Consider the following 23,761-nt stretch of genomic DNA (forward strand, 5'->3'; position numbering starts at 1 on the left):
GGGGGGGGGGGGAGAGGCAAGCTAGTCCTCTGTGTGAAGATCCAAGATCTGCACTTGTGAGCCCAGACCTAAGACCTGCAGGACCACAGTGAGAGGTGGGAAGAGTTGGCAAAGACCTGACAATCATCACACATGCTGGAGATGTAGTTAAGGGAAGTTGCAGACAGCTTCACAAAAGAATGCAAAGTGTGCCACGAGACGGGAGAGGCCTAGCTGATGGCTGGTATGCTAGTCCTTGCTGGTGCCTGGTTATGCCCTCTCCACTCCAGCAGGGAGGAATGCCCTTGGAGGGCATCTCTCTTCCCTCCCCTTTGGCAGTGGCTGGCAGGCATGCTCTAGTGCCCCCTGGCTTCTGGTTTAAGCCACTGCAGGCATGTGCCTACATTTCCTGATTTAACAGAGCATGTCTGTCCAGTTATTAATCAGTTTAAGCTGCACAGCTTAAACAAACCTGCAAAGAGTGAAACAATTCAGGCTCAGGCTTTTTGAATGTCTGTCCCTAGCCTATTAAACGTTTGGAGACTTAGTGAGGAGAAAGTGAGCGAAAGTGTGTAAAATTTTCCCTAAAAACTAACCATAAAGGGGGTGCACACTGGAAAGATTCATGTAGAGATTGCTTGCCTGACCTGAACTCTATCCTTGGAGTCTCTGCAGAGGGAGGCAATCCAAATGTAAAATTCCTTTTTATGGCATTTTTTCTTGATGAACAATACAAGTATTAAATTCAGAAAAAATACTGCATAATATAATACTTCCATGTTAATATAAGTTTTTGCCATTATCATTTACTCTCATTACAACATGTGTAATGTATGTTTGTTATAGCCAGGTCTTGAAATCTGGTATCTTTCATCAGTAACTTATACATGGATCTATTTGAAAGGTTTGTAAATGAATCAAAGACAGCTGTTCTTAATGATCTGGGATGCATGATGTCAGTGGTAGTGTCTTAGTTATATATGCCTCTTTTGGAGGAAGAGACGTCATTAAACATGGTTAATTGTACGAATGTAACATTAAAGATGAGTAGTGATAAGCTGTAAAAAAAAAACAAGAAATTTGACAGCTCAATTCCAACAGCAAAACCTTTCCCAGCTTTACGTATCCTACAATAAATACCAAAAAAATATATGTGTGCGCTTCCTCAAACTAGCACTCTAATGCAAAACCTTACCAGTAGCTTCATCAACTGGTCAGCATGTCCATCTTGCATACATTTCATATATTTGAGAAGATACTCGGCCTAGTGAGACTGAAATCATTATTAAGGTTTAGTATTAGAATGCAATTTTGAGGAGAAGCTGTGTTTTTGGGCTGGAAATGGAAACCTTATGAAATAGATCAAATACATGGGTAGGCTGCATGGGTTACAGCATACACTTTAAAAAGTTATATCACTGATTTGTTTTGAATTAGTTCCTCTCGTTTGGTCCAATATTATCCGTGCCCATCATATTGTTCAGCTGTTAATCTAATGTTGTCAACAGACTTATTTGACTTAGTTACCTTATATATGTTCAACCGGATTTCTGTAGTGGGTGTTTGAATGTGCCATTATGTTGAAGTACAACTGTTAACTGCATTCAAGAGGATTATTTCTTATATGTTTTGTTTAATTTCTAAGAATCTATTCTATCCAATACATTTTTAAATCTTAAAATTTCTTCAATCTGATGGTAGAATGTTTGTTGTACTCCTAGTGGGAAGGATATTAACGTTTAATTATTATTACTTTTTTCACAATTCAGTACCCACTTCATTAGCAGGATGCTTCAGGCTACTGTAAAAAAAATGTCCATCCAAACAGAGGGGAGTACTTTGTACTTGCAGTCAAAAGGGAGATGCCTCCTGGCAAAAAGTCATATTGATTATGGTCTGTTCTTCACCTTCAGATTCCATCCATTCTGCTCTTGCCCGTATTCTTTGTTTCATGGTCTGTGATTATTGGAGAGGTTTAGCATTCTGCTGTTGTCTCTGATTTAAGATAAGGTGTGTTCGCAAGTTTTTCCTGCTCAGTATAAACAGGCCACTAAATTGTCAGTATTTCTGCCTTTAATCAAACAAGAGAATGCAAATATTTATTTTTTAAACATAGTTTAGGTAATTATAGTTTGGTGTACAAATTTTGGAAAGGATCATATCACAAAATCATAGTTTTATGGTTTCCAAATGCAATTCCATAACATTTGTGTTGATTAATGTATTAAGATGAAAGCGTGTTTATTTTGTGGTTTTTACTGAAACTTCATGTCAAAATAGAGAGGGTCATGTGTTTGTTGCTGCTTTTCTAAAATGCCACTATTGTTTTAAGATCTCCATTATTCACATTGTATTGTCTTAATTGTGTATTAAGACTAATATTCACTCCAAGCTAATGGTGTTAAAATATCTTTCATAAGCCAGATTTTCATTGAAATAATTTACCTCCAAGAGACTTTTGGAAAACTTCATGCATGCATGGGTCTGATTTTCCTCCTCCTTTTCCTGTAAGCCTTTCATATGCCTTCTGGAAAAGCAGTGATGCTTTCTCCAACTAATTGGATTTTCCTGGATCATTTACTTCTGTTTCAAAGAAATCTCCAGTCAGAGAAATTTGTGAGTCAGAGAAATTTTTAATACAAAAAATACTGAGAAAATTTAAACAGATTATTCTCTATAGTCAAAGTACTGAAAGTTTTGAAAAGCAGGAGTGGTTCAAAAACAAAATAATCTCTTCATCATCTTTGCAAGAGGTGAATGTCAGTCCAACCACTCTGGCTTGGAATTGGTGGAGGAGCAATGATAGGGCAAAATTTTTAAGATGCTTTGTGCAGAAGCAGGAACCATGCTGTGTTAGTTATACTGCAGAAATTCATGTGTTTTTACATATCTTTTATTTTGACTAAATAAGCTTACTAATTACTAACAAGTGTTTCAAATTAAACTTCTTCATCAAGACTGATGTTGAGTGAACAATTGGGGTATGAATACATAATGCCATAATTGTTAGTATGGAAATCTTAATGTTTTGATCTTATCAAAAGAAGGAAGAATAGAGTAATTAATCAGGAAGCCTCTAATTATTAAATCAAGTGAGGCTGGAAGTGCGCTTCTTTAATGGGATTAAGTAAAACAGAAAAGTAAGACAGGAACAGAAACAAAGGCAGTAAATTAAAATTGTAGCAGCACACACAAACAATTTATATAAGATTAAATATACAAACCTCATTAATGCAAAGTTATTTCAAGACGTGCATAACTGAAGCGATAACTCAGTCATATCACAAGTTCTAAATGCTTTGTGAGTTGATATAAAATATTGCAGTACTGCTATTAGATTATTTAGTTTCATTTGTCTGGATAAATAAGTGATTCTGTTGTGTAAGATTTCTAACCACACTGTGAGAGAATTCACATTGGCTTTTGCTGCTAACAGTAAAGTGGTTCTTATACCACCAAGGTATAGTTCATTTACTGGGCCTGCTTTATAGTTTCAAGGTAAATTCACAAAAGTGACATTTCAGAAAACAAAATGAGCCCAGAATATCATTAAAGCATCTTGTATAGTATGCATGGAGAATTGCTTTATAGAGAGTTTGCTCATTTTGTGTGGGTCATGTTAATGGTATGGGCCAGTCTGCTCTGTTCTGGACTCTGGCTGAAGCTGATCACCTAAAAATCTGCTTGTGCAGGAGAAAACTTTGCTGGAATAAGGTGATGGAGGTTGCTCCTATGCAGTCTCTACTCTGCCTCCGTCCCCTCTTTCCCTGAAGTTGGACAAAGGGTGTAGCAAAAATATATGGACTTCTGCCCTACAGTCTCCAACTTGTCTGAAGTGACTTAAAAGCTGTTTTCCTGCTTTCTGGAGTTGGGTGAAGTATACTGTTTAGTAGGTAAGGATGGTAAACTGGGTAGAGAAAAAGTAAGGTAAATAACTACAAAACAGAAGAAGAATTCCAATTTTGTACTTAGCTATGCAATTACATTTAGTCTCCTATTATTTTGTAGACTGCGGGGGTGGAAGCCTATTTGCCTCCATGGGCCAGAGCTTGTGACCTGGTCCCTACCATGGGCTGTAAATCTCACTGTGATGGGGCAAGCTTTCACACCCGGTGCAAGCACCGGCCTGCCTCCTGTGGGCCAGCCGCCCACCTCACTTACCTACCATGCTTTGATGTAATAGTATTAAGATGTTAATGAGGTGAGAGGCTGCCCATTTTGAACCCCGATGTTTAGGGGAATATCTGCAGCTCTGTTCCATCCCTGCACTGTGGCCCAGTCCTTGCAGATGGACTCCCAGGCAGCTAAACTCATCCATACCCATCACCCCATTAGCTGTGGTCCCCTCTCTGGGACCTTCGGCTCCTCCTTAGGCCCTGGCCCCATCTTAGGCCAGTTGGGATCCTGAGCCTGTTGCTTTTTGGGCATCCCTCACATTGGGCCCTTGGCCCTTCGACTCCTCCCTGGGTCCTGGCCCCAGCACGGGCTAGTCAAGGTCCCTTGCGTCAGGTCTAAGGTGCTTGGCTATTTTTACCCTCCCAACTCGACTGGAACAGCTGACCCACAGGCCACACGCTCTTCCGGATCTGGGCATTCACCAGTGGAACAGGGACTCAGGCAGGAGTCCTGTTACTTAGAGTCAGGCAGGACTGACCCGACGATGACCTCTGCCAGGTGGTGGACAGTACACAACCGGGAAAAGTTTGCGTGATTAGCCCGCGAAAACCGGGAGATAAAAGACGGCGGGAGAGCATTGATTTTTGCCTTTGGGCACCAGAAGAAGCAGGGAGTGACGAAGCCCCAGAGAGAGAGAAGAAGACTTACTGCAGATATAGACGAAGTCCGGGATGAGCAGAGCCCTGAAGTATGCAGCAAGTTAGTGGCGGAAAGGATTATCTTCCCGGGAGTCCCGCTGTCCTGATGAGCACAGGAAAAAGGAAAAAACTGGAGACACCAGGCAGTGAATCCCTGAGGAACGTGGCAGGACAGCAGCAAAGGGGGTTGTCTCACCTGTGAACTTGACTGTGCTGGTGAGTGTGGGAGAAGACAGAAACGCCAGGTGGCAGATCTGCTGGGACTCCTAAGAAGATGGGACCGTGCTCCTCAGTGAGTAAAAGAGGAGATTGGGGTTATCCCCAAGGCTAGAGCCCAGGCAGATAGTGGAAACTGGAAGCAGGGAACAGATTATGAGAGGGAGTAGCTAGAAGATTACTTCCCAGATCGTGCACTCACGGAGAGTGAGGAACGCGGGGAGTGTATGCTGCTAATGAGATAATGAGGATTCTTCGCCGCTAATTAAGTACCAAGATGGAGTATTTCCTGATTGTAATACTGATCACCTTCACCAATGAAGTATTTGGCAAGGATGTTGTTATCACTGAAGCTGGAAATAAAACTTACACTGTGAGCAGTTGGCATCAGGGTGGCATTCCAGGAACAACAGTAAAACAGTAACCGCCCTTTTTTTCCCCTCCATCTCAGTCATGGCAGGAAAGTATAAAGAAGAGATGAGGATAAGTTTGAGTATCCCACTCACAACCAACTAGGACTGTGTGGGGGCTGGAGGTTATTAGGTGCCCCCTACCCACCTTTCACCAGGGACATTTGTGGTCCTGGCATTTCATAGGGCTGCTGTGCCATCAGCAGCCCCACCAGGCCTCCCTACCTTGGCAGGGTGCAGTTTTAGGTCATGCCCAGGACCATGAGCCTCCTCTATTCCCATAGCCCCAGCCCATAGACCTGCACGGTGTTCTTGGCCTCAGCTCTGCCAGCTGATGTCTCTCTCCTGGTGGGGCAGCAGCAAACTGCTACTTCCCCTATATAGCCTGGATCTCAAAGTGGTCTTTGCAATCAAGCACCTGGCTGTTGTCAGCTCCAGCCCTTGAAGTGGCAGGCACCAACAGTGCCTTGCCACACCCACCCATGCCTCCCTATCACCAATGCCACCCCAGAGTTGGTCAGACTTTCTGGCCACTTCCAGACAAGCATGGCCGTGTGGTATGTGGTAATGCAGCATGTGTTCAGTTTTTCTCTGCAGGGGTCAGAAAAGCCTGCAGAGAAAAAAAACAGAGCAGTGCACGTGGGGGACAGTGCTTGCCACTCGAAAGCAGAGCCGAGCTACCTGGACCTGTGTTGCAGCTGCCGGCCAGGCTCTGCATGGCAGAATCGCTGCTGCTGCAGCTCCAGGAGCCCAGGTGAGGCTGCAGGGGCCAGCCCAGTGCCTACCTTCCCAGGGTAACTTGCTGTGCACCAGAGCATGTGTGGCACAGGTGTTCCCCAGGGACAATTAGCAGCAGTGCAAGGTGTGCCGCTGCTAGTTGTCCTCAAGGAACCAAATGTCCATACCACGTGTGGATGCAGCCTCTGGGGCTGAATCCAGCCTCTTTGCCAGCCAGAACCTGCCTGGGAGCTGTAGCTTGCTGATCCCTAGTGTAGACCTCTACAAAGTTCTGACTTAAAAATAGCTTTTAAAATTATGTATCAAAATAACTTGGTAGGTGTAAAATTCTAGAATTTGAACAATACATAATTTGGGATGCTTTAACAGTTTTTGCTGAACTATGATATGAGAGCAAGATACAATCCCTCTTCCATTAAGGAAATGCTCTATTAACTGGACAGCAGTTTATTTTCTAATTTGTAACAGTTAGTATTCTATAACAAGCTATTTTCTCTTAGGTATTTCTGCATTATATATATGACTGTTAAGCTTGGTATGATTTATTTTGCTTTGTGTGTTAGTGGGTATAATTCTCCCCAAGATGTTGTGGAGTCCTTCGTCCAAATTATTTCAGCTATCTGAATGATTTTTTGGCATGTATTCTCCAAAAGGGTTTTGTTAATGAGGATATCAAATGAGGGTTCCACTGGGGGAGAGAAGTCTGATGTGGTGTACTATTGGCAGAGCTGTATGTAGGTTACCTGTCTGCACCATTCTTAATTCAAATAGTGTTGTTAGTCCATTACTTCTGAGTGCTCTTCTGTTGGGAAAGCAATATAGCATGAGTCAAATTAAGTGTATTCATTGTAACAGTGCAATATCACTATCCAAACTATTGCATTGACAATACTGTTCATTAACTGGAAAGTATGTGTTCTTTACTTTGGTAGTGTTGGAGTGATGCAACCATGATGGTCCGGGAAACATGCAAATCTCTCATATTTTTTACTTTATAATACCATGGACATTAACTATATTGCTGATCTTTTTCAGTTCAGAGTGAAGTATCTTCACCTTGGAAATTCTGTTCTCTTCACCTGAAATTTTGGTTCTATGTCTTTCAGGTGGCAGAAATGCATGGGGAGCTTATAGAATTCAATGAGAGACTTCACCGTGCTCTGATGGCTAAAGAAGCTCTTGTGTCCCAAATGAGACAGGAACTCATTGATTTGAGAGGGCCGGTAAGTGTTTATATAACTTCACCATTGGCTGATTCTGAAAATAAGCGAATTTAAAGTAGTACGTTTAAGTGTTTTAAGGGTTTTAAGGGTTAAAATACACGTGTCAAGAATTACTGAACTTTGATGTTTTATAACATGTTTGATTCTTTGCTGTTAGTTGCAACAAATTGAAAAAACTGACAGAATGACATTAGCATTTGACCTGATACCTCATACACTTTTAAAAATAGTTTTTTCTATTGAGATTTTTATATTGAAAATATAGGGTGGAATTCTCTTTTCTTGGGTTGTCTCAGTGGTGGTTTTTTAATCATTGACATAGCATTTTTGGTATTTACATGCGGGTAGGGTTCTGTTTTCCAGCAGTGGGGATGAGTGTATGAACACATGCATTATGCATGTAGAATAAGCATGTTCAGTAGATTATGCACTGGTTGCCTGTGTGCATGTACCCATTGGTGATGCAGACTAAAATTGGTGCCTAAAATGTAGACAGCCCAAAAGTAGGTTAGACTCAGGAGGAGGAAGAGGGCTCTCTCTAGTAACTGAACTCAGCTGGGAAGCTGGAGACTCAGGTTCCAGGTGCCATTGCTCAGAAGGGGTTTGAACTTGTATCTTTCTAACTTCCCAGCACAGTGCTGTCATCACTAACACCACAGGTCAAGCGTTATCCTGGTTTGTCACATGCATGACCCAGAAGCAAGTAGAATGCTATCTTTTTAATGAATGTGATTGGAAAGTTTTCCAACAGCAAGATGTGTATATGTTCTTGGCAAATGTTTAGAGATCTATATTAAAAATATTCTGAAAATACTTTGTAATGTTCCTCAAGGGAGTTAATTTTTCAATGGTAAGCTAAGGAATTCTAGAAAGAATATAAAGGAAAAGCTATTTCAGACATGGAGTGATAAATAAAAATAATTGGATTATATGATAGGACATTGAAATAAAAGATATTACTGTGTTAGAGGCTAGTATGAATTTCTCAAAATCGCAAGGACCAGAAAGGAAACTAGAAATCAGGTTAATGCAGTGTGTAGGAAACTTGATAACTTCTTTCTAGGATTTCTTTATGCATGGCATTTTTATATATGGAATGTGTTTATGCCATTATCCTAAAAGAGGGTGTCATATCAGTTAAGAAGACTACAGAGTTTTTTTTGAGGCCCCTTGGAGCATAAAGGGTGTGGGCTTTTTTGGCAGTGTCTTAAATGGCTTTACCGTCAACTACTGAGCTGTATGTCACACTTCCCCCTACTTAGACTCTCAGTTTTACCCCCTCCTACATGCTAGGGTTCTACGTTCCTTTGAGTGAATTCTCTGCTCCCATCATGTGGCTATATATGCAGTCCCAGATTAGAGAGTATTCTTACTGATCTCTTCTTACTTCATACTTGCCATCATATATCCCATTTCCATGACTCTGGTCTTTCTGTGCTGCCTCAGTCAACACTATCTACTACTTTTCTAGGCCTTTTTAGTAGCAGGTTTATTCCAAAGTTTTGTCTTTTTGAAGCGAGGCTTTCAGTTTCAGACTTGCAGTCTGAGTGGGAAACAGTTTTTTCATGAAGGCAGAAAAAAATCAGACTTTATTGTACTTTATCGGATCCCATTCTTTAAGGAGGGTAGCTTGGCTAGATTGTGCTATGATGAGCAATAATCTATGTATGTTGTATTTGTGCATTGTATGTTGCAGAAATGAGAGGGGTCAGGCCAAATTTTGCTGATACATTTGTTATACTGTTACTCATTTTTTTTGGAATGACTGATATGGAAAATTGAACTTCTCGAACTAAAGAAGGAGGACCCTTACTTCCTCTTATGCAAGCAAATCTTTTATAGAGAGAAAAAATAGAGTAGCTTTGCAGGAAAGAACTTGGAAACCTATATACAGGTATTTTGGCTCTTCTGCATAATGAGGGGTAGAAATACAGAGCTTGAGGTTTTCTGGGTGTTTGAGACTTTTAAATATTTCTTAGTATCATGAATGCTGTTACAAGGATACCTTCCAGAGAGACAAATTACACTGCTGATATCTGTGGATGAATAAACAGCTGAGTGGGAGTTATTTCTTTCAAAACAGTTTAACAAATGAAATTGGGGAGGAGACTCTTGCTGCTGAGCTGAGCAAGAGTTTTGAGATGTTGTAAGCTGCTGATACTTTGTTGTAGAGATGCTGCCAAAACTGCTTTCAGACATTTGCTTCTTTTACTTTGATGTTTGGTGCTTCTAGGATTTGAAGAAATTGAACTGCCCTTGTTAAATTCCTGCTACTTAGGTTTTCCTTCAGCTATTGCTTTTCCTTAGACTTTCACATTTGAAAAAGAAGATTAATCTGAGGTTTGTGTTGGCTGAACAAGGGAGCAAGAAGAGAGATACTTTTTAAAATGTTGCTGTGATTTAATATTTGGAAATTTGGTGAATTCAGCTGGCAATATCTTATCCTTTCTGTGGCACATCCCTATTTTAATTTTAGGGCTTCAGATTTTTGGAGCTTACTTACCTGTCTGGAGGCTTCCAAAATTTTATAAAAGGAAACGCGCACCTTTCTTTTTTCATCATTTGTTTGAACTGAAAGCAGTCATGCAGTGTTCAAGTACTGTTCATTTCATCTAACTATCTCAGTGAAGGCAATACGAGTATTGTCGAAGAGTAAGTAGGATGAGATCTATAAGACTTCTCATCTTAAAAAAAAACAAAACAACTCCTCCTTAAAAATCAACATTATTGGGCTAAGACAGCTGCAGGGATTTAAGCTTAAATTGGTTAGAAACTTTATCCTTATTTTTCATATTTTCATGCCTTATTCCAGACCTTTGGATCAATTGAAATGAAATATTAATCATTTACAATATTTTATTAAACACTGAATCAACCTTCAGAATAAAACTAATACCTTAACGAACAAAGAATCATTCCTTTAATACAAAACAGAGTGCAGTGGAGTATTTTAAAATCTAGCACCTTTTATACCTGACAATCTCAACGTTTCACACAAAACGGATTTTAAGATTAAGTTTTAGATATTTACTTTGAAATTTAACTTAACTGGACAAGTCAGGTTGCATCATTAGTTGAATATTTTAAAATGCCTAATTTTTTCCCCCAGACTGTCATTTTGAAGACTGTAGTAACTTTTTGACAGATCAGTTGCAGCTTATTTGAGGAAGAAATGTTAGGCCAATGCCATTGTTGGTTAAATTAGTGTTAATCCATAATAAACCATGACGTCAAATTTGCTGCTATTTGTCCAGTTGGGTGATAAGCCACTCCAGACAATCTGTTATAAAGTTTTATAAAACATCATATTCTTTCATAACAGGATGAAGAATGGTCTTATGTGAATAGCTTTTTGGTTCCTTTTCAGGCTTGTCCCACCTGTCCCTCCTATCATAAAAACTCCATTTAAAATTAGCAGAATCCTCTCTATGGATACTACAAGTTGCCAGATATATCTTGAAACTGCTGGATAGCATAGTTACTTGTAGAAGAGAGTTGTTTTCTTTTTCTTTACCTTGATTGTATAAAATTCACTTTCCTTCCCTTTTTTTAGTCAGTAGTTTTTCTTCTTTCTTTTTCCCCCAACACAATTAAGATGAGGAAGCCTTTTAAATTCTTCCATATGGAGTGAAAATGGGTGGTGAAAACTTTGGTATAGATCTGAGGACAGAGCAGATCAAACGTTTCTTGGACTAGAATAATGCAACAGCTACTTTTGCTCAGAGGGCAGCTCTCTGAAAAGCAAAGAATTTGCAGTTGCACTTCCACTTGAGTGACTCAATTCTATATTGATAAGAAGTGCTATTTTGCTGTGAAGTAGGTGGTGTTAACCACACTTTTACAATGTAAAATGCAGGTAAATATATAGGGGAATGTTAAGTAGCTTGCTCAGGATCACAGTCAAAGTGTGGAATAAAAGTACTCATCTTTTGCAGTGACCAGTAAACACGCTTCCTACCTGTTCTGTAATTTTTTGTTTTTTAACCCGAATTAGCTTATTATTTTGCTTTAAAATGTTTCTGCCTTTATCTGTGTTATATTTCAGTTTAAGATGATTACTACTTTTCTATTTGTAGTATTCAGATACCTTGAATACTTTAATTTTTTGGGAAGAACTTGTTAAGGTCTAAATTATTATTCCTGTTTTCTCCATTTTACAGCCATCTGGACTCTAAATTTAAATGGATGACCTGAATTCTAACTCTTAGCAGAGCCTGAACTGCCTAGTTCAGTTGTGTCTGATTCATTTGGCTCCATGGGATGGATCCACAGTGCAGGTCCAGACCATGGGAATGGCACCTGGGCCTCAGGGCTGGAATTCCGCAGCTTTAATTGTAGCAGCTCCTGAAACTGTGGTAGCTGCCACTCCTTCCACTATCAAATTTCCTTCCCAGCTGACTAAATGATGCAGCTCCATGCTCTGGAGCAAGCCTGATGGGCTCTTCACAGATCTGGAAATGTGGTGTGAGCACAAGCGTTATTGTTAATTGCTATTAATTGCAAGAGCCATGGCAATTAACACTGTCCCTGCTTGCCACTCTGCCAAATTTCTGGACCAGTTGAGAGCCCTGTGGACCATATGACATGACTGTATCTTGGTAACCCCTGGCCTAGTTTAATAAAACTATTCTATTAGAGAAGCATCTGTTTTGATTAATGATAAAAACTGGCAGGTACATTTTAATTGACTTGAGTCATTCAGTTCAACTGAAAATAATATAGCATTGACACTGATAGTAAGTTAACACATTTAAAGAAGTATATGGAGGAAAAAATTACATTGCACATTTAATTATTACTGAAATAAGATTGTTTCCCATTTGTGTATATGTGGGTTTTTAATGACCAGAACTTAGTTAGCTGTTTGAAAAGTTTGAACGAAGCAAATTGATTTCCTAAGTTTTTTCTGAGTAAAAAAAATTCTTATTGAATCTTATTGACTCAGCTAGTTTACTACAAGGAATTACTTTCAGAGATGCTGGTACCAAATGATGAAGGAATCATGCGTACACATTGGAAATATTGCCTATGGCATGTTGCAAAGGAGATATTAAAAACTTACTATCTAGAAAAAGCAGCTGTCTGCAACTTCAGATGTAGGAAAGTATATACAATAGGTTTTCCTTGGAAAACTGATTGTTACTTTGCTTTATTGAGGATCTGATGTAGGCACTTTTTGAGATTGTGGTGTGGAACCATAGGGTAGACTGCAGTAATTTTCAGGTTTCTTAATGTAAATCTTTTCCTCTCACTCCTTTCTTGTACCAACCAACATTTCGCATGGATTTTCCCTCCGTTTCTTTGAGGTTCTTAAATGCTGTGAAAGGAATTCTATACTTAGTATAGATTATGCATCTATGGCCATATTTTTCTGAAGATTTGCATTGACAATGCAGAATAACGCTGGAAAATCATGGGTGATTGACATGCACATTCACCTGATCAGCATGTGATAGGCAGAATTGCAGCAAATTCTTTGTCACTTTCGAGAAATCAGCAGGGTAAAACTCCTTATTTTTGTGATTATTCTTTTGGGTTACGTCTATTATTTTATTATCCTCCTGTACCCTATTAGCACAGTTCAATACATCTGTCTTCTTTTGGAGCTGGTCTTTGCAAACCTCTGGTACAACAGAGAGGATTTGATTGGTCTCTCTGTTCCGTTGGAAATGCCAGGGCAAATCTATAGAGCCCAAGAGATAAATGAAGCTATAAGAACCTTTATTTTTAGTTCATCAGCTTTGATTCCTGCACAGTGTAGAACTGCTCAGTATTTTTATCATGTAATTGCCAGTGTTCATATTGGGCAGATATCGACATAAGAGGCATTGTTGTAATAGTTGTACTTGTTGGAAGTTTCTGCAGAGGAGGCAGTAGAAGAATATCTTTAATGATAAAAACATATAGGCAGACAGTATGAAAGGAAATTTGAATTTCCAGTGCCTACCCATATAGGGAATTTTGAGCCCAGGATGTTATTCCACCCCTTGTGTAGTAAAGTAAATGGGAGAAGCAGCAAGTCTTCTGTCACATTTTGGGTCTTCACTTTGGGTTGTTTAGTTGATTTGTCTTGACTTACACTTTTCAGAGCAATGGAAACCCACAGAAAACAGAGTTAACATGCAGGTTTGTTTTAACAGGTTTTTCATACACAGTATACACTCAGTAGCTCATTCCAGGAGATGCACAGAGTTACTTAGTAGTAGTATCTTAGTGTCTTTTTGTGTGCTTCTCTTAAAGAGTCCTCATCAGTTACTTAATGGTGCATGAATACAATATAGGAGAAGATTCCACAATAAAAGTTAAATAATAGCAATTTTAAAAGCATGAGTGTTGTCATATATTTTCAATGTTGCATTTTATAAAATAAACATAAATATATATTTAATCTTTGAAGCAATTAAAACATCAAATGCTACTGTTTCCAGCTCAGAGAATGAATTTAAAAATATATGTTAAAAAGCGGTTTAAGCATCAAATGTTTTTGAAAAACATTTAAAGAGCTTTGGGAGGGGCACTGAATATCAATGGGGCAATCCTTCTGAGATGTTATGGAAGGATTACTGAGACTCAGCCGGCCATCTGACTGCTACCCTGTGCTGCTCATCCATGTGGGCACCAATTATACTGCCAGGGGAGACCCTGAGCAGATCAAAATTGACTGCAGGACTCTGGGAAGAAGGCAGAAGGGGACAGGGGGCTCAGGTGCTGTTCTCAGTCCTTCCAGTCAAGGGGAAGGGCCCGAGCAGGAGTGTGTGCATCCTGCGGATCATTGCATGGCTGTGCAGATGGTGTTGTCAGCAGGGCTTTGGCTTCTTGAACAATGGGATGTTGTTCCAAGAGGAAGGATTCCTAGGAAGAGACAGGATCCACCTGACAAAGATAGGGAACAGCATCTTTGCAGACAGGCTCGCTAACCTAGTGAGGAGGGCTTTAAACTAGGTTCACCAGGGGACAGAGACCAAAACCCTGAGATAAGTGGGGAAGTAGGTTACCTGGAAGAAGCCCAAGTAGGAAGGGGTAGCGGAGAAAGTGTTCTCATTCTTCCTGAGAAAGTAGGGAAATTGACTAGTTACTTCAGGTATCTGTACACAAATGCATGGATCCTGGGAAACAAACAGGAAAAACTGAAAGTCCTTTCACATTCACAGAACTATGACATGATTGGAATAACAATGACTTGTTCGGATATCTTGCACGACTGGAGCACTGTCATGGATAGTTATAAACTCTTCAGGAAGGACAGGAAGGGGAGAAGAGGAGAAGGAATTGCTTTTTACATAAAAGAGTTGTGCGATTGCTCAGCACTTCAGTATGAAACTGGAGATAGGCCTGTTGAAAGTCTCTGGGTTTGGTTCAGAGGGGAGAGCACCAAGGATGATATTGTGAGTGTCTTCTACAGACCACCAGACCAGGAGGCAGAGGTGGATGAGACTTCCTTCAAGCAAGTAGTAGAAGTTTTTTTGCTTACAGGCCCTGGTTCTCATAAGGCGCTTCAGTCACCCTAACATTTCCTGGAAGGTGAAAACAGCAGTGCATAGACAATCCTGGAAATTTTTTGGAGAGTGTTGGGGACAACTACCTGGTGCAAGTGTTGGAGAGGCCAACTAGGGGCTGTGACATTGTTGATCTGCAGCTCACAAACAGGGAAGAACTATTGGCAAATGTAGAAGTTGATGGCAACTGGGGCAACAGTGACCATGAAATGTCTGAGTTTGAGATCCTGAGAAAAGGAAGGAAGGAAAGAGAGCAGCAGAGTAAGGACCCTAGACTTCAGAAAAGCAGGCTTTGACTCACTCATGGGCAGGATCCCCTGGGAGGCCTGTTTGAGGTGGGGAAAGACGTACAGGAGGAGCTGGCTGTACTTTAAAGAAACCTCACTGAGGGTGCAGTATTATATGCTTAAAGCATATATTGTGTACTAGAAAAGCAAGCCAGATCTTTTTCAGGGGATAACGCAAAATGCCATGTTTATTGGGAATACAAAAAGATTAAAAGATGATTTCCTTATTGAAAATATAAAGATCTTAAATCATTACACACACACACACACGCACGCACATTCCCAGAGTTCTGCCCATGCTAAAATCTTACCAGTCTGAATTGCTTGAGTCAATGTGGTAGCCAGCCGAATTGACACGAGGAAGAGGGAGTGGAGCTTCTATTGGACGTGTACTGATGCTTCATTGTGTACAGAACACACCCAAAGTCTTTTCATTCTCACCCATATTTTATGGTAGCTGTTTTCCATGTATGTTTACGATCTTTGCTGTGTCACAGTGTGTTAGCTATCCTTATGTTTGGTGCGGGATCGATCCTTCCTTTTTTGGACTTGTTTTTCTTCTTTTTTGCAGCGTTGAGATAATGAAATATTTTTGTTGGTATTGGGCGATTTGTTCTTGCTTTACATTCTGTGATCTTTAGCTGTTGAATTAGGCAGATCTCTGGCTGTGTCAACGGGAGGTTACTGTAACCTTTTGGCAGTTAAACTCTCTTATCACATGTACGCCACATTCACACAATAGGCAAAAAGTAACAGGATGGCTTTCACACATAGGTAAAATAAAATGCAGTTTTACCTAAGGCTAAGTTACATAGTTATTTAAGCAATATAAAACTGAAAATGGATATTACTTATTTAAAAGGTTTAAATGATAAGTAATAAATAAAGAATATAAGTGACTTTTAAAAAGGCAAAGTTACCTGTAGCTCAGTACCAGAAACAAATCATCCTGAGGTGCAGAAAGACAAGCGGCATGTCAGAAGACCAGCTTGGCTTAGCAGGGAATTTTTTAGCAAGCTAAAACACAGCAAGTAAGCTATAAGAAGTGGAAACTTGGACAAACAACTAGGGAGGAGTACAAGAGTATTGCTTGGGCAAGTAGGAATGAAATCAGAATGGCCAAAGCGCAACTGGAGTTACAGCTAGCAAGGGAAGTGAAGAGTAACAAGAAGGGTTTCTGCAATTATGTTGGCAACAAGAGGTGGATCAGAGAAAATGCAAGTCCCTTACTGAATCGGGGAAGCAAGCTAGTGACAAATGATGCATAAAAGGCTGAAGTGCTCAATGCCTTTTTCACCTCAGTCTTCACAGGCAAGGTCAGCTCCCAGACTACTGCATCTGGCAGCACAGTTTGGGGAGGAGGTCAGCTGTTGACACTGATGAAAGAACAGGTTAGGGACTATTTAGAAAAGCTGGACATGTACAAGTCTATAGGCCTGGATGGGTTTCACCCGAGGGTGCTGAGGGAGTTGGCTGATGTAATTGCAGAGCCAATGGCCATCAACTTTGAAAACTCATGGCAATCAGGAGAGGCCCTGGATGACTGGAACAGGGCAAATATAGTGCCTGTCTTTAAGAGTGAGAAGAAGGAGTATCCAAGGAATTAGTCTCACCTCAGTAATTGGAAAAATCATGGAGCAGGTCCTCAAGAAATCAATTTCTAAGCACGTGGAGGAAAAGGTGATTAGGGCAGTCAGCATGGATTCACCAAGGGCAAGTCATGCCTGACCAACCTAATTGCCTCTTGTGATGAGGTGTCCGGTTCTGTGGATACAGGAAGAATGGTGGATGTGATATACCTAGACTTTAGCAAGGCCTTGGATATGGTGGGTATATGTAAGGTGGATAGGAAACTGGCTGGATCATCAGGTTCAGAGGGTAGTAGTCAATGGCTCAGTGTCTAGTTGGCAGCCAGTCTCAAGTGGAGTGCCCCAAGGGTTGGTCCTGGGACCAGTTTTGTTCAATATCTCCATTAACGATGTGGAAGATGGGATGGAGTGCACCCTCAGCAAGTTTGCAGATGATGTCAAGCTGGGGGGAGTAGCAGATACACTGGAGGGTAGGGCTAGAATTCAGGGGGACCTAGATAAATTAGATCAAAAGAAATCTCACGAGGCTCAAGAAAGACAAGTGCAAAATCCTGCACTGAGGATGGAACAATCCCATATGCCCCTACAGTCTGGGGACTGACTGGCTATGCAGCAGCTCTGCAGAAAAGGACCTGAGGGGTTATAGTGGACAATAAGTTGATTATGAACCAGCAGTGTGTCTTTGTTGCCAAGATGGCTAACAGCATTCTGGGCTGCATTAGTAAAAGTGTTGCCAGCATATCAAGGGAAGTGATTCTTCCCCTTTCTTTAGCACTGGTGAAGCCATATCTGGAGTACTGTGTCCAGTTTTGGGTCCCCAGCTACAGAAAGTATGTAGATAAATCGGAGAAAGTCCAATAGAGGGCAACACAAATGGTTTGGGGGCTGAGGCACCTAACTTCTGAGGAGAGGCTGAGGGAACTGGGCTTATTTAGTTTGGAGAAAAGAAAACTGAGATGTGCTTTAATAGCAGGCTTCAACTACCTGAGAGATGGTTCAAAAGAGGATAGAGCTAGACTTGTTCTCAGTGGTGATAGATGACAGAACCAGGAGCAATGATCTCAAGTTGCAGCAAGGGAAGTTTTGTTTAGATATTAGGAAAAACCTCACTAGGAGGTAAGGAGGTAATAAAGCACTGGAACAGGTTATGCAGACAGGTGATACAATCTCCATCCTTAGAGGTTTTTAAGACCCGGCTAGACAAAACCGTGGCTGGGATGATCTAGTTGGGGATGGTCCTGCTTTGAGCAGGGGGTTGGACTGGATGACCTCCTGAGGTCCCTTCCAACCCCAAATTTAATGATTCCACGATAACCCTAAAATATTGATGGTTTTACAAAAATCATTTGAAACTTGACACAAAAAGTGCCATGTTTACTTTAGCTACTGTTTTGAATAGCTAGCTATTAAAAAGCTTTTGTCCAGCCACATGTTTTTAGATCTGTAAATACTGAAATGCTGCCTACTGATAGACTGGGACAAATTGGTTCTCTTTAGAGATGAGGCAAATTGCAAAGCTTCCTGCTGCAGGAGGAATGCTGTCGATTTTTGTTTTGTTTTGTATTTCTCTTTTGTTTTTTGAGACCATATCAAACTTTGATTTTTTTTAAAGTATTAACAGAATATTTCCAATAATATTTTCTGATTATATTAGCATATTTTAATATTCAGATTTGACAGGCAATTAATGCCATTCTTAATTCTGGTGTTAAAACAAAATGTATTTTTAGCCTTGGAAAAATCTTGGGATAACATGCTTATATAAAAAGCTTGCAAATTGTTTTGCATCTAGACTGGTGTGCAGTTACCCCAGGAATGGCATGTTGCTCTGACTGTACATCAAGACACTGAACAATAGCTCCCATTTACTGGTTTCTTGCAAGTGATTTTCTATAATCTTGCAGTAAATAGATATTGTTGACGTATTTTTACTACAAAGGTCATTGAACTGTCTCATGTCATTGCTCATACTAGCATTGCAGGGTTCAAATACTGTATTTTTTCATATACAACATACTTCCCCCCCAAAAAAACCAAACAATTGCTGAAAATTGGGGTGTGAATTGTAAGCAAGGAAGTACATTAGTGGCAGTTTCTGTTGCTTTATCTTCTGCTGGGTAAAAGTGCAAATAACTGCATGTGCTTCAGGGGAATAGATCAGTGAGGAGTCTTGGCTCTCTTGCTGATGCGGCTCAGTTACTTATAACAAAGAAAGAGCTTTCTTTTCATTTTACCTTTCAGAAACAAGGTATGTATCTTATGCCAGGGCATGTTGCATGCAAGAAATTATGGCATGTCTTAAATGCGGTTACTTTTCATGGAAATGAAGGATTCAAGTTATTTTATTAAGGTGATAATCATTTCTGAAAAGGAAATCAAAACCAACTGATTTATGAGGTAGTACAACCCTAATGATTCATTAAGGATTTCATTCAGGGATGATAGGAAAATATCACAGCATATGTTTCATATGAATTCAGCATTAGATTTTGTCACTCTTACTCATATGGAACTGTGCTCAGCCCCCAGTATGAGTTAAAGTAATGGACTCTGGTCCTTAATTAGTAGTATTTAAGCGTTGCCTGAAACACTGCTTAACTGACAGCCAGGTAACTGAAGCTAATGAGCAGCATTATAGATATTTCTCTAGGCACTCTGCAGTAATTTATTCCAAAGCCCAAGATAAGGTGAAACAAACTTTTTGGAGTGTTTCTAGAGTACAGCTGTGTTAGTCAACTTGAGTTAACAGCCCCTCTATTGACTTCATTTAAAACAGGAACATAGACTCAGTCTAGACAATACAAAAGAAAAGAGCAACAGAAACTCAGGCTTGCAGAAAGTAACAGTCATCCTTTCATATTAAAGATTTTTTTGGATGAGTGATACATTGAGGCCATCCTTTTGTTTTCTGTTTTTACAGCACATAGCACAATGGGGTCCCTTGATTACAGCATCTAAGTGCTATGATAATATAAATAATAATAGAAAAGCTCATGAAAAAATAAATTGTTCTGTCTTCAGAACAGGGTTTGAATGGTGTTTGATAAACATTGTTTTGCTCATTAATTCTCCATTCTGTCTACCAAATGATGCAGGGATCCTGTGGAAAAGTAGTGTGAGATCATATAATTAAAGACTGTCATAATGCAAACACAGTAGGAGCTTGGATCAACATTGACTGGTAACATTAATTAGGAATTTCCTACTTTTTGAGTGAATCACTCTGCGACTTCAGAAATGTTTTTACTTATATAAAGTATGCAATTTTTAGGTATTTTTGGTAAAAAAAACAAACTGAAAAAAATCAGAATTTAGTCGTGCAGGTACATTGACATCCACAACAGTCCTCAGCAAGATTGAAACCCTTGGATATGCCACAGAGTAGCTGCTAGCAGTAGTATGCAATTGGTGTAGTATGGTGTTGGTGGCAGGGAGAGGGGGGCAGAAGAGTTTTGCCCTGTATAGTCGTACTTATCTCATGTATGGTAGGTACAGACATTGTGTGCTGAAATCTCAGCATCTTGCATCCCCCTTCTTCAACAGAAACTACCCATTCCACCGGATTATGATTCTGCACCGTACATAAGGCTGAGGAACAGCAAGTTCAACTGATTTCACAATGAAGTAGAAAAATCCTATTTGGTCCGTCAGTGATTCAACTCTAAATGTTTCTTTCATTTCTCTTATCTCACAAGTATCGCTTGTTCAGTAAATACAAATTCTGTGGTTCTCTCCTTAAATCTCACCCTCTCCCAAAAGAGAGCTGCACACACACATTAATTTTTTGTAAGAGCTAAGATAGAAGGAAATGATCATGTGTTCTTTTTGTATTGAAAAGGACTTCTTTTTGGTATAACAAAGACATTCACCAGGTTTTAATCCTTCATCTCTTCTAACAGGTGTTGACATATACTTTGCACTTTGTTTGAGGTCATGTTTTTCCTTTGGTCTGGGATTTTAGTTAATTCTTTGTCTCAACAGTTGTGTACTTGTACAAAATGGAATTAGCAGTTGGTTTGATGAAACTGCAGATGCACAATGAAGGAATGTTTGCATTATGTTACCTTAATACCGTCTTTTTTTTTTCTTTTATTGTTTTACAATAACAGCTTTTCAGTTGCATGCTAAAAACTAAATGTAGTAATTTCCATATAGTATCTAACCTCACTTATAGAAAGCATAGTAACTGTGGTTGTTTTTCTTTTTGTTATGGCAGGTCCCTGGAGATTTGAGTCAAACATCTGAAGACCAGAGTTTGTCAGATTTCGAAATGTAAGTTTGTAGTAAATGGTGATTATGCAAAATTTTGTCTTTTGGACAACCAATAAAATCCTCTCGTTCACCGTTCTTATATCATCTCCAATAAGTGAATCATCAGTTGTGTAGTTCATAATTGGAAATAATGAAAGTAGCTTCAGAAGCTTTGTCTTGTTTTGAGGTAATCTTGGGTTTGAAGAGATTCAGATTAATGCTTGAACTAAGGATACTTTGGGAGCTTATTTTATTCTTGAAATATATTTTTTAGTCCAATTGTCTGTTAGAAACTGTAGCTGACAAAAATCCCCATTAGAAGGCTAATAGGTAGAGACCTACTGAATTCATGGTTAAAGGAGCCACCGTGCACTACACTTCAATCTTGCAGGTTACCCCATACCCCCAGCTCTGCTGAATGATGGAGGACTCTGCTTGTGGCTCACTCCTGACCAGCAGGGAGGCAAAAACTGCAGTTTTAAATATGGCTCTGTTTTTGCCTTCTGCCACTGATTGGCTGAGGGGCCCTGGATGGCCCTGCAGTTTGCTGACAGGGAGGCAAAAACAGGGCCATGTTTAAAACCATAGTTTTAGCTTCCCTGCTGATCAGGAGGGAGTAGCAGGGTCCTTCACTAAGCAGTGAATTGGTGGGGCAAGGGGCGAGGTGTACATGGTGAAAGATGCAAGCTCAAAGGAGCCACCACGCACTCTACTTCTTCTGTGAATTCAGTAGGTATCTACTGATAAGGGTTAATGATATAATTAAAAAGTAATTTTTGTTTTCCTCCTCTTTGGTAATATTCTTTTAAAAATATCATCCCCCTGAAGAAAATGGACATTAGTGTAACACAAAAGACTGGTCCTTTTTACACAACAATCTACATTAAGTGTAGTGTGAATACAGTTGCGCTTACAATCTGGCACTGTTACCGGAGTTGTGTTACCATGTTGTTTGCAGTATTTTTCCTTTTTTCTGGAATTCCTATGACTAACTGTCATGGCGTGGGGTCCCTAGTGATAGCTGTGATGATCTTGGGGCTCTGTGACCATGCCTGCTCCATCCTGCGGGCACCTTTTAAATCTCTCCTGCCACATCTTGTTGTTGAAATAAGAAGTTGGGAGGCTGCCCAGAGTTTGTGTGGTTATGGTCCTGCTGAACCCCACTAGATCCTGCTGATCTTGGATCCCTTGCCGGGTGTCACTCAAAGTCAGTGCTTCTCGAGACACCCTAAGCCTTATGGGCTAGAAGCATGGCTCTAAAACCATCCCTTTACCACACCCCATGCCTCACTGATTATATATAACCATTGTCTCTTGATAAGGCTGCAGTCTAGCTCAGCCCTGTATTGTCACTGAGCCCTTGGTGCCCTGTGGTGCCAGGATCTCTCCACCCCCTGTAGCAGTGCCCTCACTGGCACTGGACACCCTGCAACCCTGTTGCTGTGCCCTCACTGGCGCCAGGCTCCTTGCAAACCTAATGAGGCCTTCTTCTCCTCAGATAGCCTCATTGTGGTCCACCAGATTCAAATAAAAAATACAAGCCCCTGGGCTATATCATAACAACAACAGTAACATTGGAGATCACACTCTGCCCCTTTAAGAAGACGAACTTCTCCCTCAACCATGTGTGCCTCCTAGCCCCAGATACTTTAAGAGCTCCTAGAGCCCAGTAGTCTTACCAGCAGCAGAATAGGCAACCAAGCATCTCCAAGTAGCATTTCTGCAACAGCTCCCTCCCCATGGCTGCTGACAGAAAACTAACACCCTGCTAGTCCCAGCCCTGGGAATTATATATGCCCAGGGCCCTGTTTCCTTCCAGTCGCCTGACCGGGTGCAGGTGCCAGCTAATACCCTGATTAGCCTGCTGCCATGGCAACCTGCAGTTGTGGAACCCTGCCTAGCTCTCAGGGCTCCCTAGCTAAGCTGCCTCTGCTCTTGAAGGAGCAGGCACACCTTAGTGCCCTGCTACAGCATTTTAAAAAGTTGGAACTAATATGATACTGTTACTTATGGAGGCTTAAACCCCCCATAGTTTAAATTCTACTGCTTTCTGAAAATACAGAATTTGAAACATTTTGTAATTAATTTTTGGAGGAATATTAATGTTACACTAATGCAATAAATGACATTTAAGTAACCCAATCTATACCAACAGTTAAACATACAAGACCCCCAAAATCAAATGTTTTGGGTTATCTGGCTATTGAGGAAGTCATTAATATACTTCCAGTTCCTTGGCTTAATTTTTTTTTTTTTTATTGTTATTAGCAAGGTTTCTTAATTTGTCTATAGAACAGCAGCAGTATAATAATTGAGGAACCTTCAGGAGTTCATCAGTATACCATAATTATTACCTGTGAGGTGTACCAGTATATCGGTCCATATTGGATAGGCACTGATAAAAGGAAAATTGACATTATTGGAATTGGCTTTTTTTGGTGGGTGCAGCTGATAATATCACTGATAAATGCCATGTGCATGCGTGCAGCCACAGCATTCATGTGGACAGGAATGCAGCCAGGCAGCTTGGAGAGCAGTGTCGAGCCGGTAAATCTGTGGGGGTGAAGGGGTGTGTGGGGGGAGCAGATTGAGGCCCCCGCAGTGAGGAAGGGAGTGGGGTTTGGCCAGGGGCAGGTGCTGCCCAGCTGGGGTGGGACAGCATGCAGGATGGAGCCACAGGCAGCTCATTCAGGAGGTGTGGAGGGAGGGTGAGAAGGGTGGGAGGCTCCCCAGTGCAGCATGCACCCCTGGGGGAGGC

General features: G+C 40.5%; 1 protein-coding gene across 1 annotated transcript in view; it reads left to right on the forward strand.

Annotated features, from left to right (window-relative positions):
* The window catches only part of LOC109290674 (sorting nexin-29-like), a 438,962-nt gene that overhangs the window by 148,712 nt on the left and 266,489 nt on the right, over window positions 1-23,761 (forward strand). Inside the window, exons 4-5 of the mRNA XM_019507381.1 lie at window positions 7,264-7,380; window positions 20,969-21,024. Of these exons, the coding sequence (XP_019362926.1) occupies window positions 7,264-7,380; window positions 20,969-21,024 (173 nt within the window). The remainder of the gene's footprint in view (window positions 1-7,263; window positions 7,381-20,968; window positions 21,025-23,761) is intronic.

The sequence above is a fragment of the Gavialis gangeticus genome, unplaced genomic scaffold (genome assembly GCF_001723915.1).
Source record: "Gavialis gangeticus isolate Ggan-Ray unplaced genomic scaffold, GavGan_comp1, whole genome shotgun sequence".
NCBI lineage: Eukaryota > Metazoa > Chordata > Crocodylia > Gavialidae > Gavialis > Gavialis gangeticus.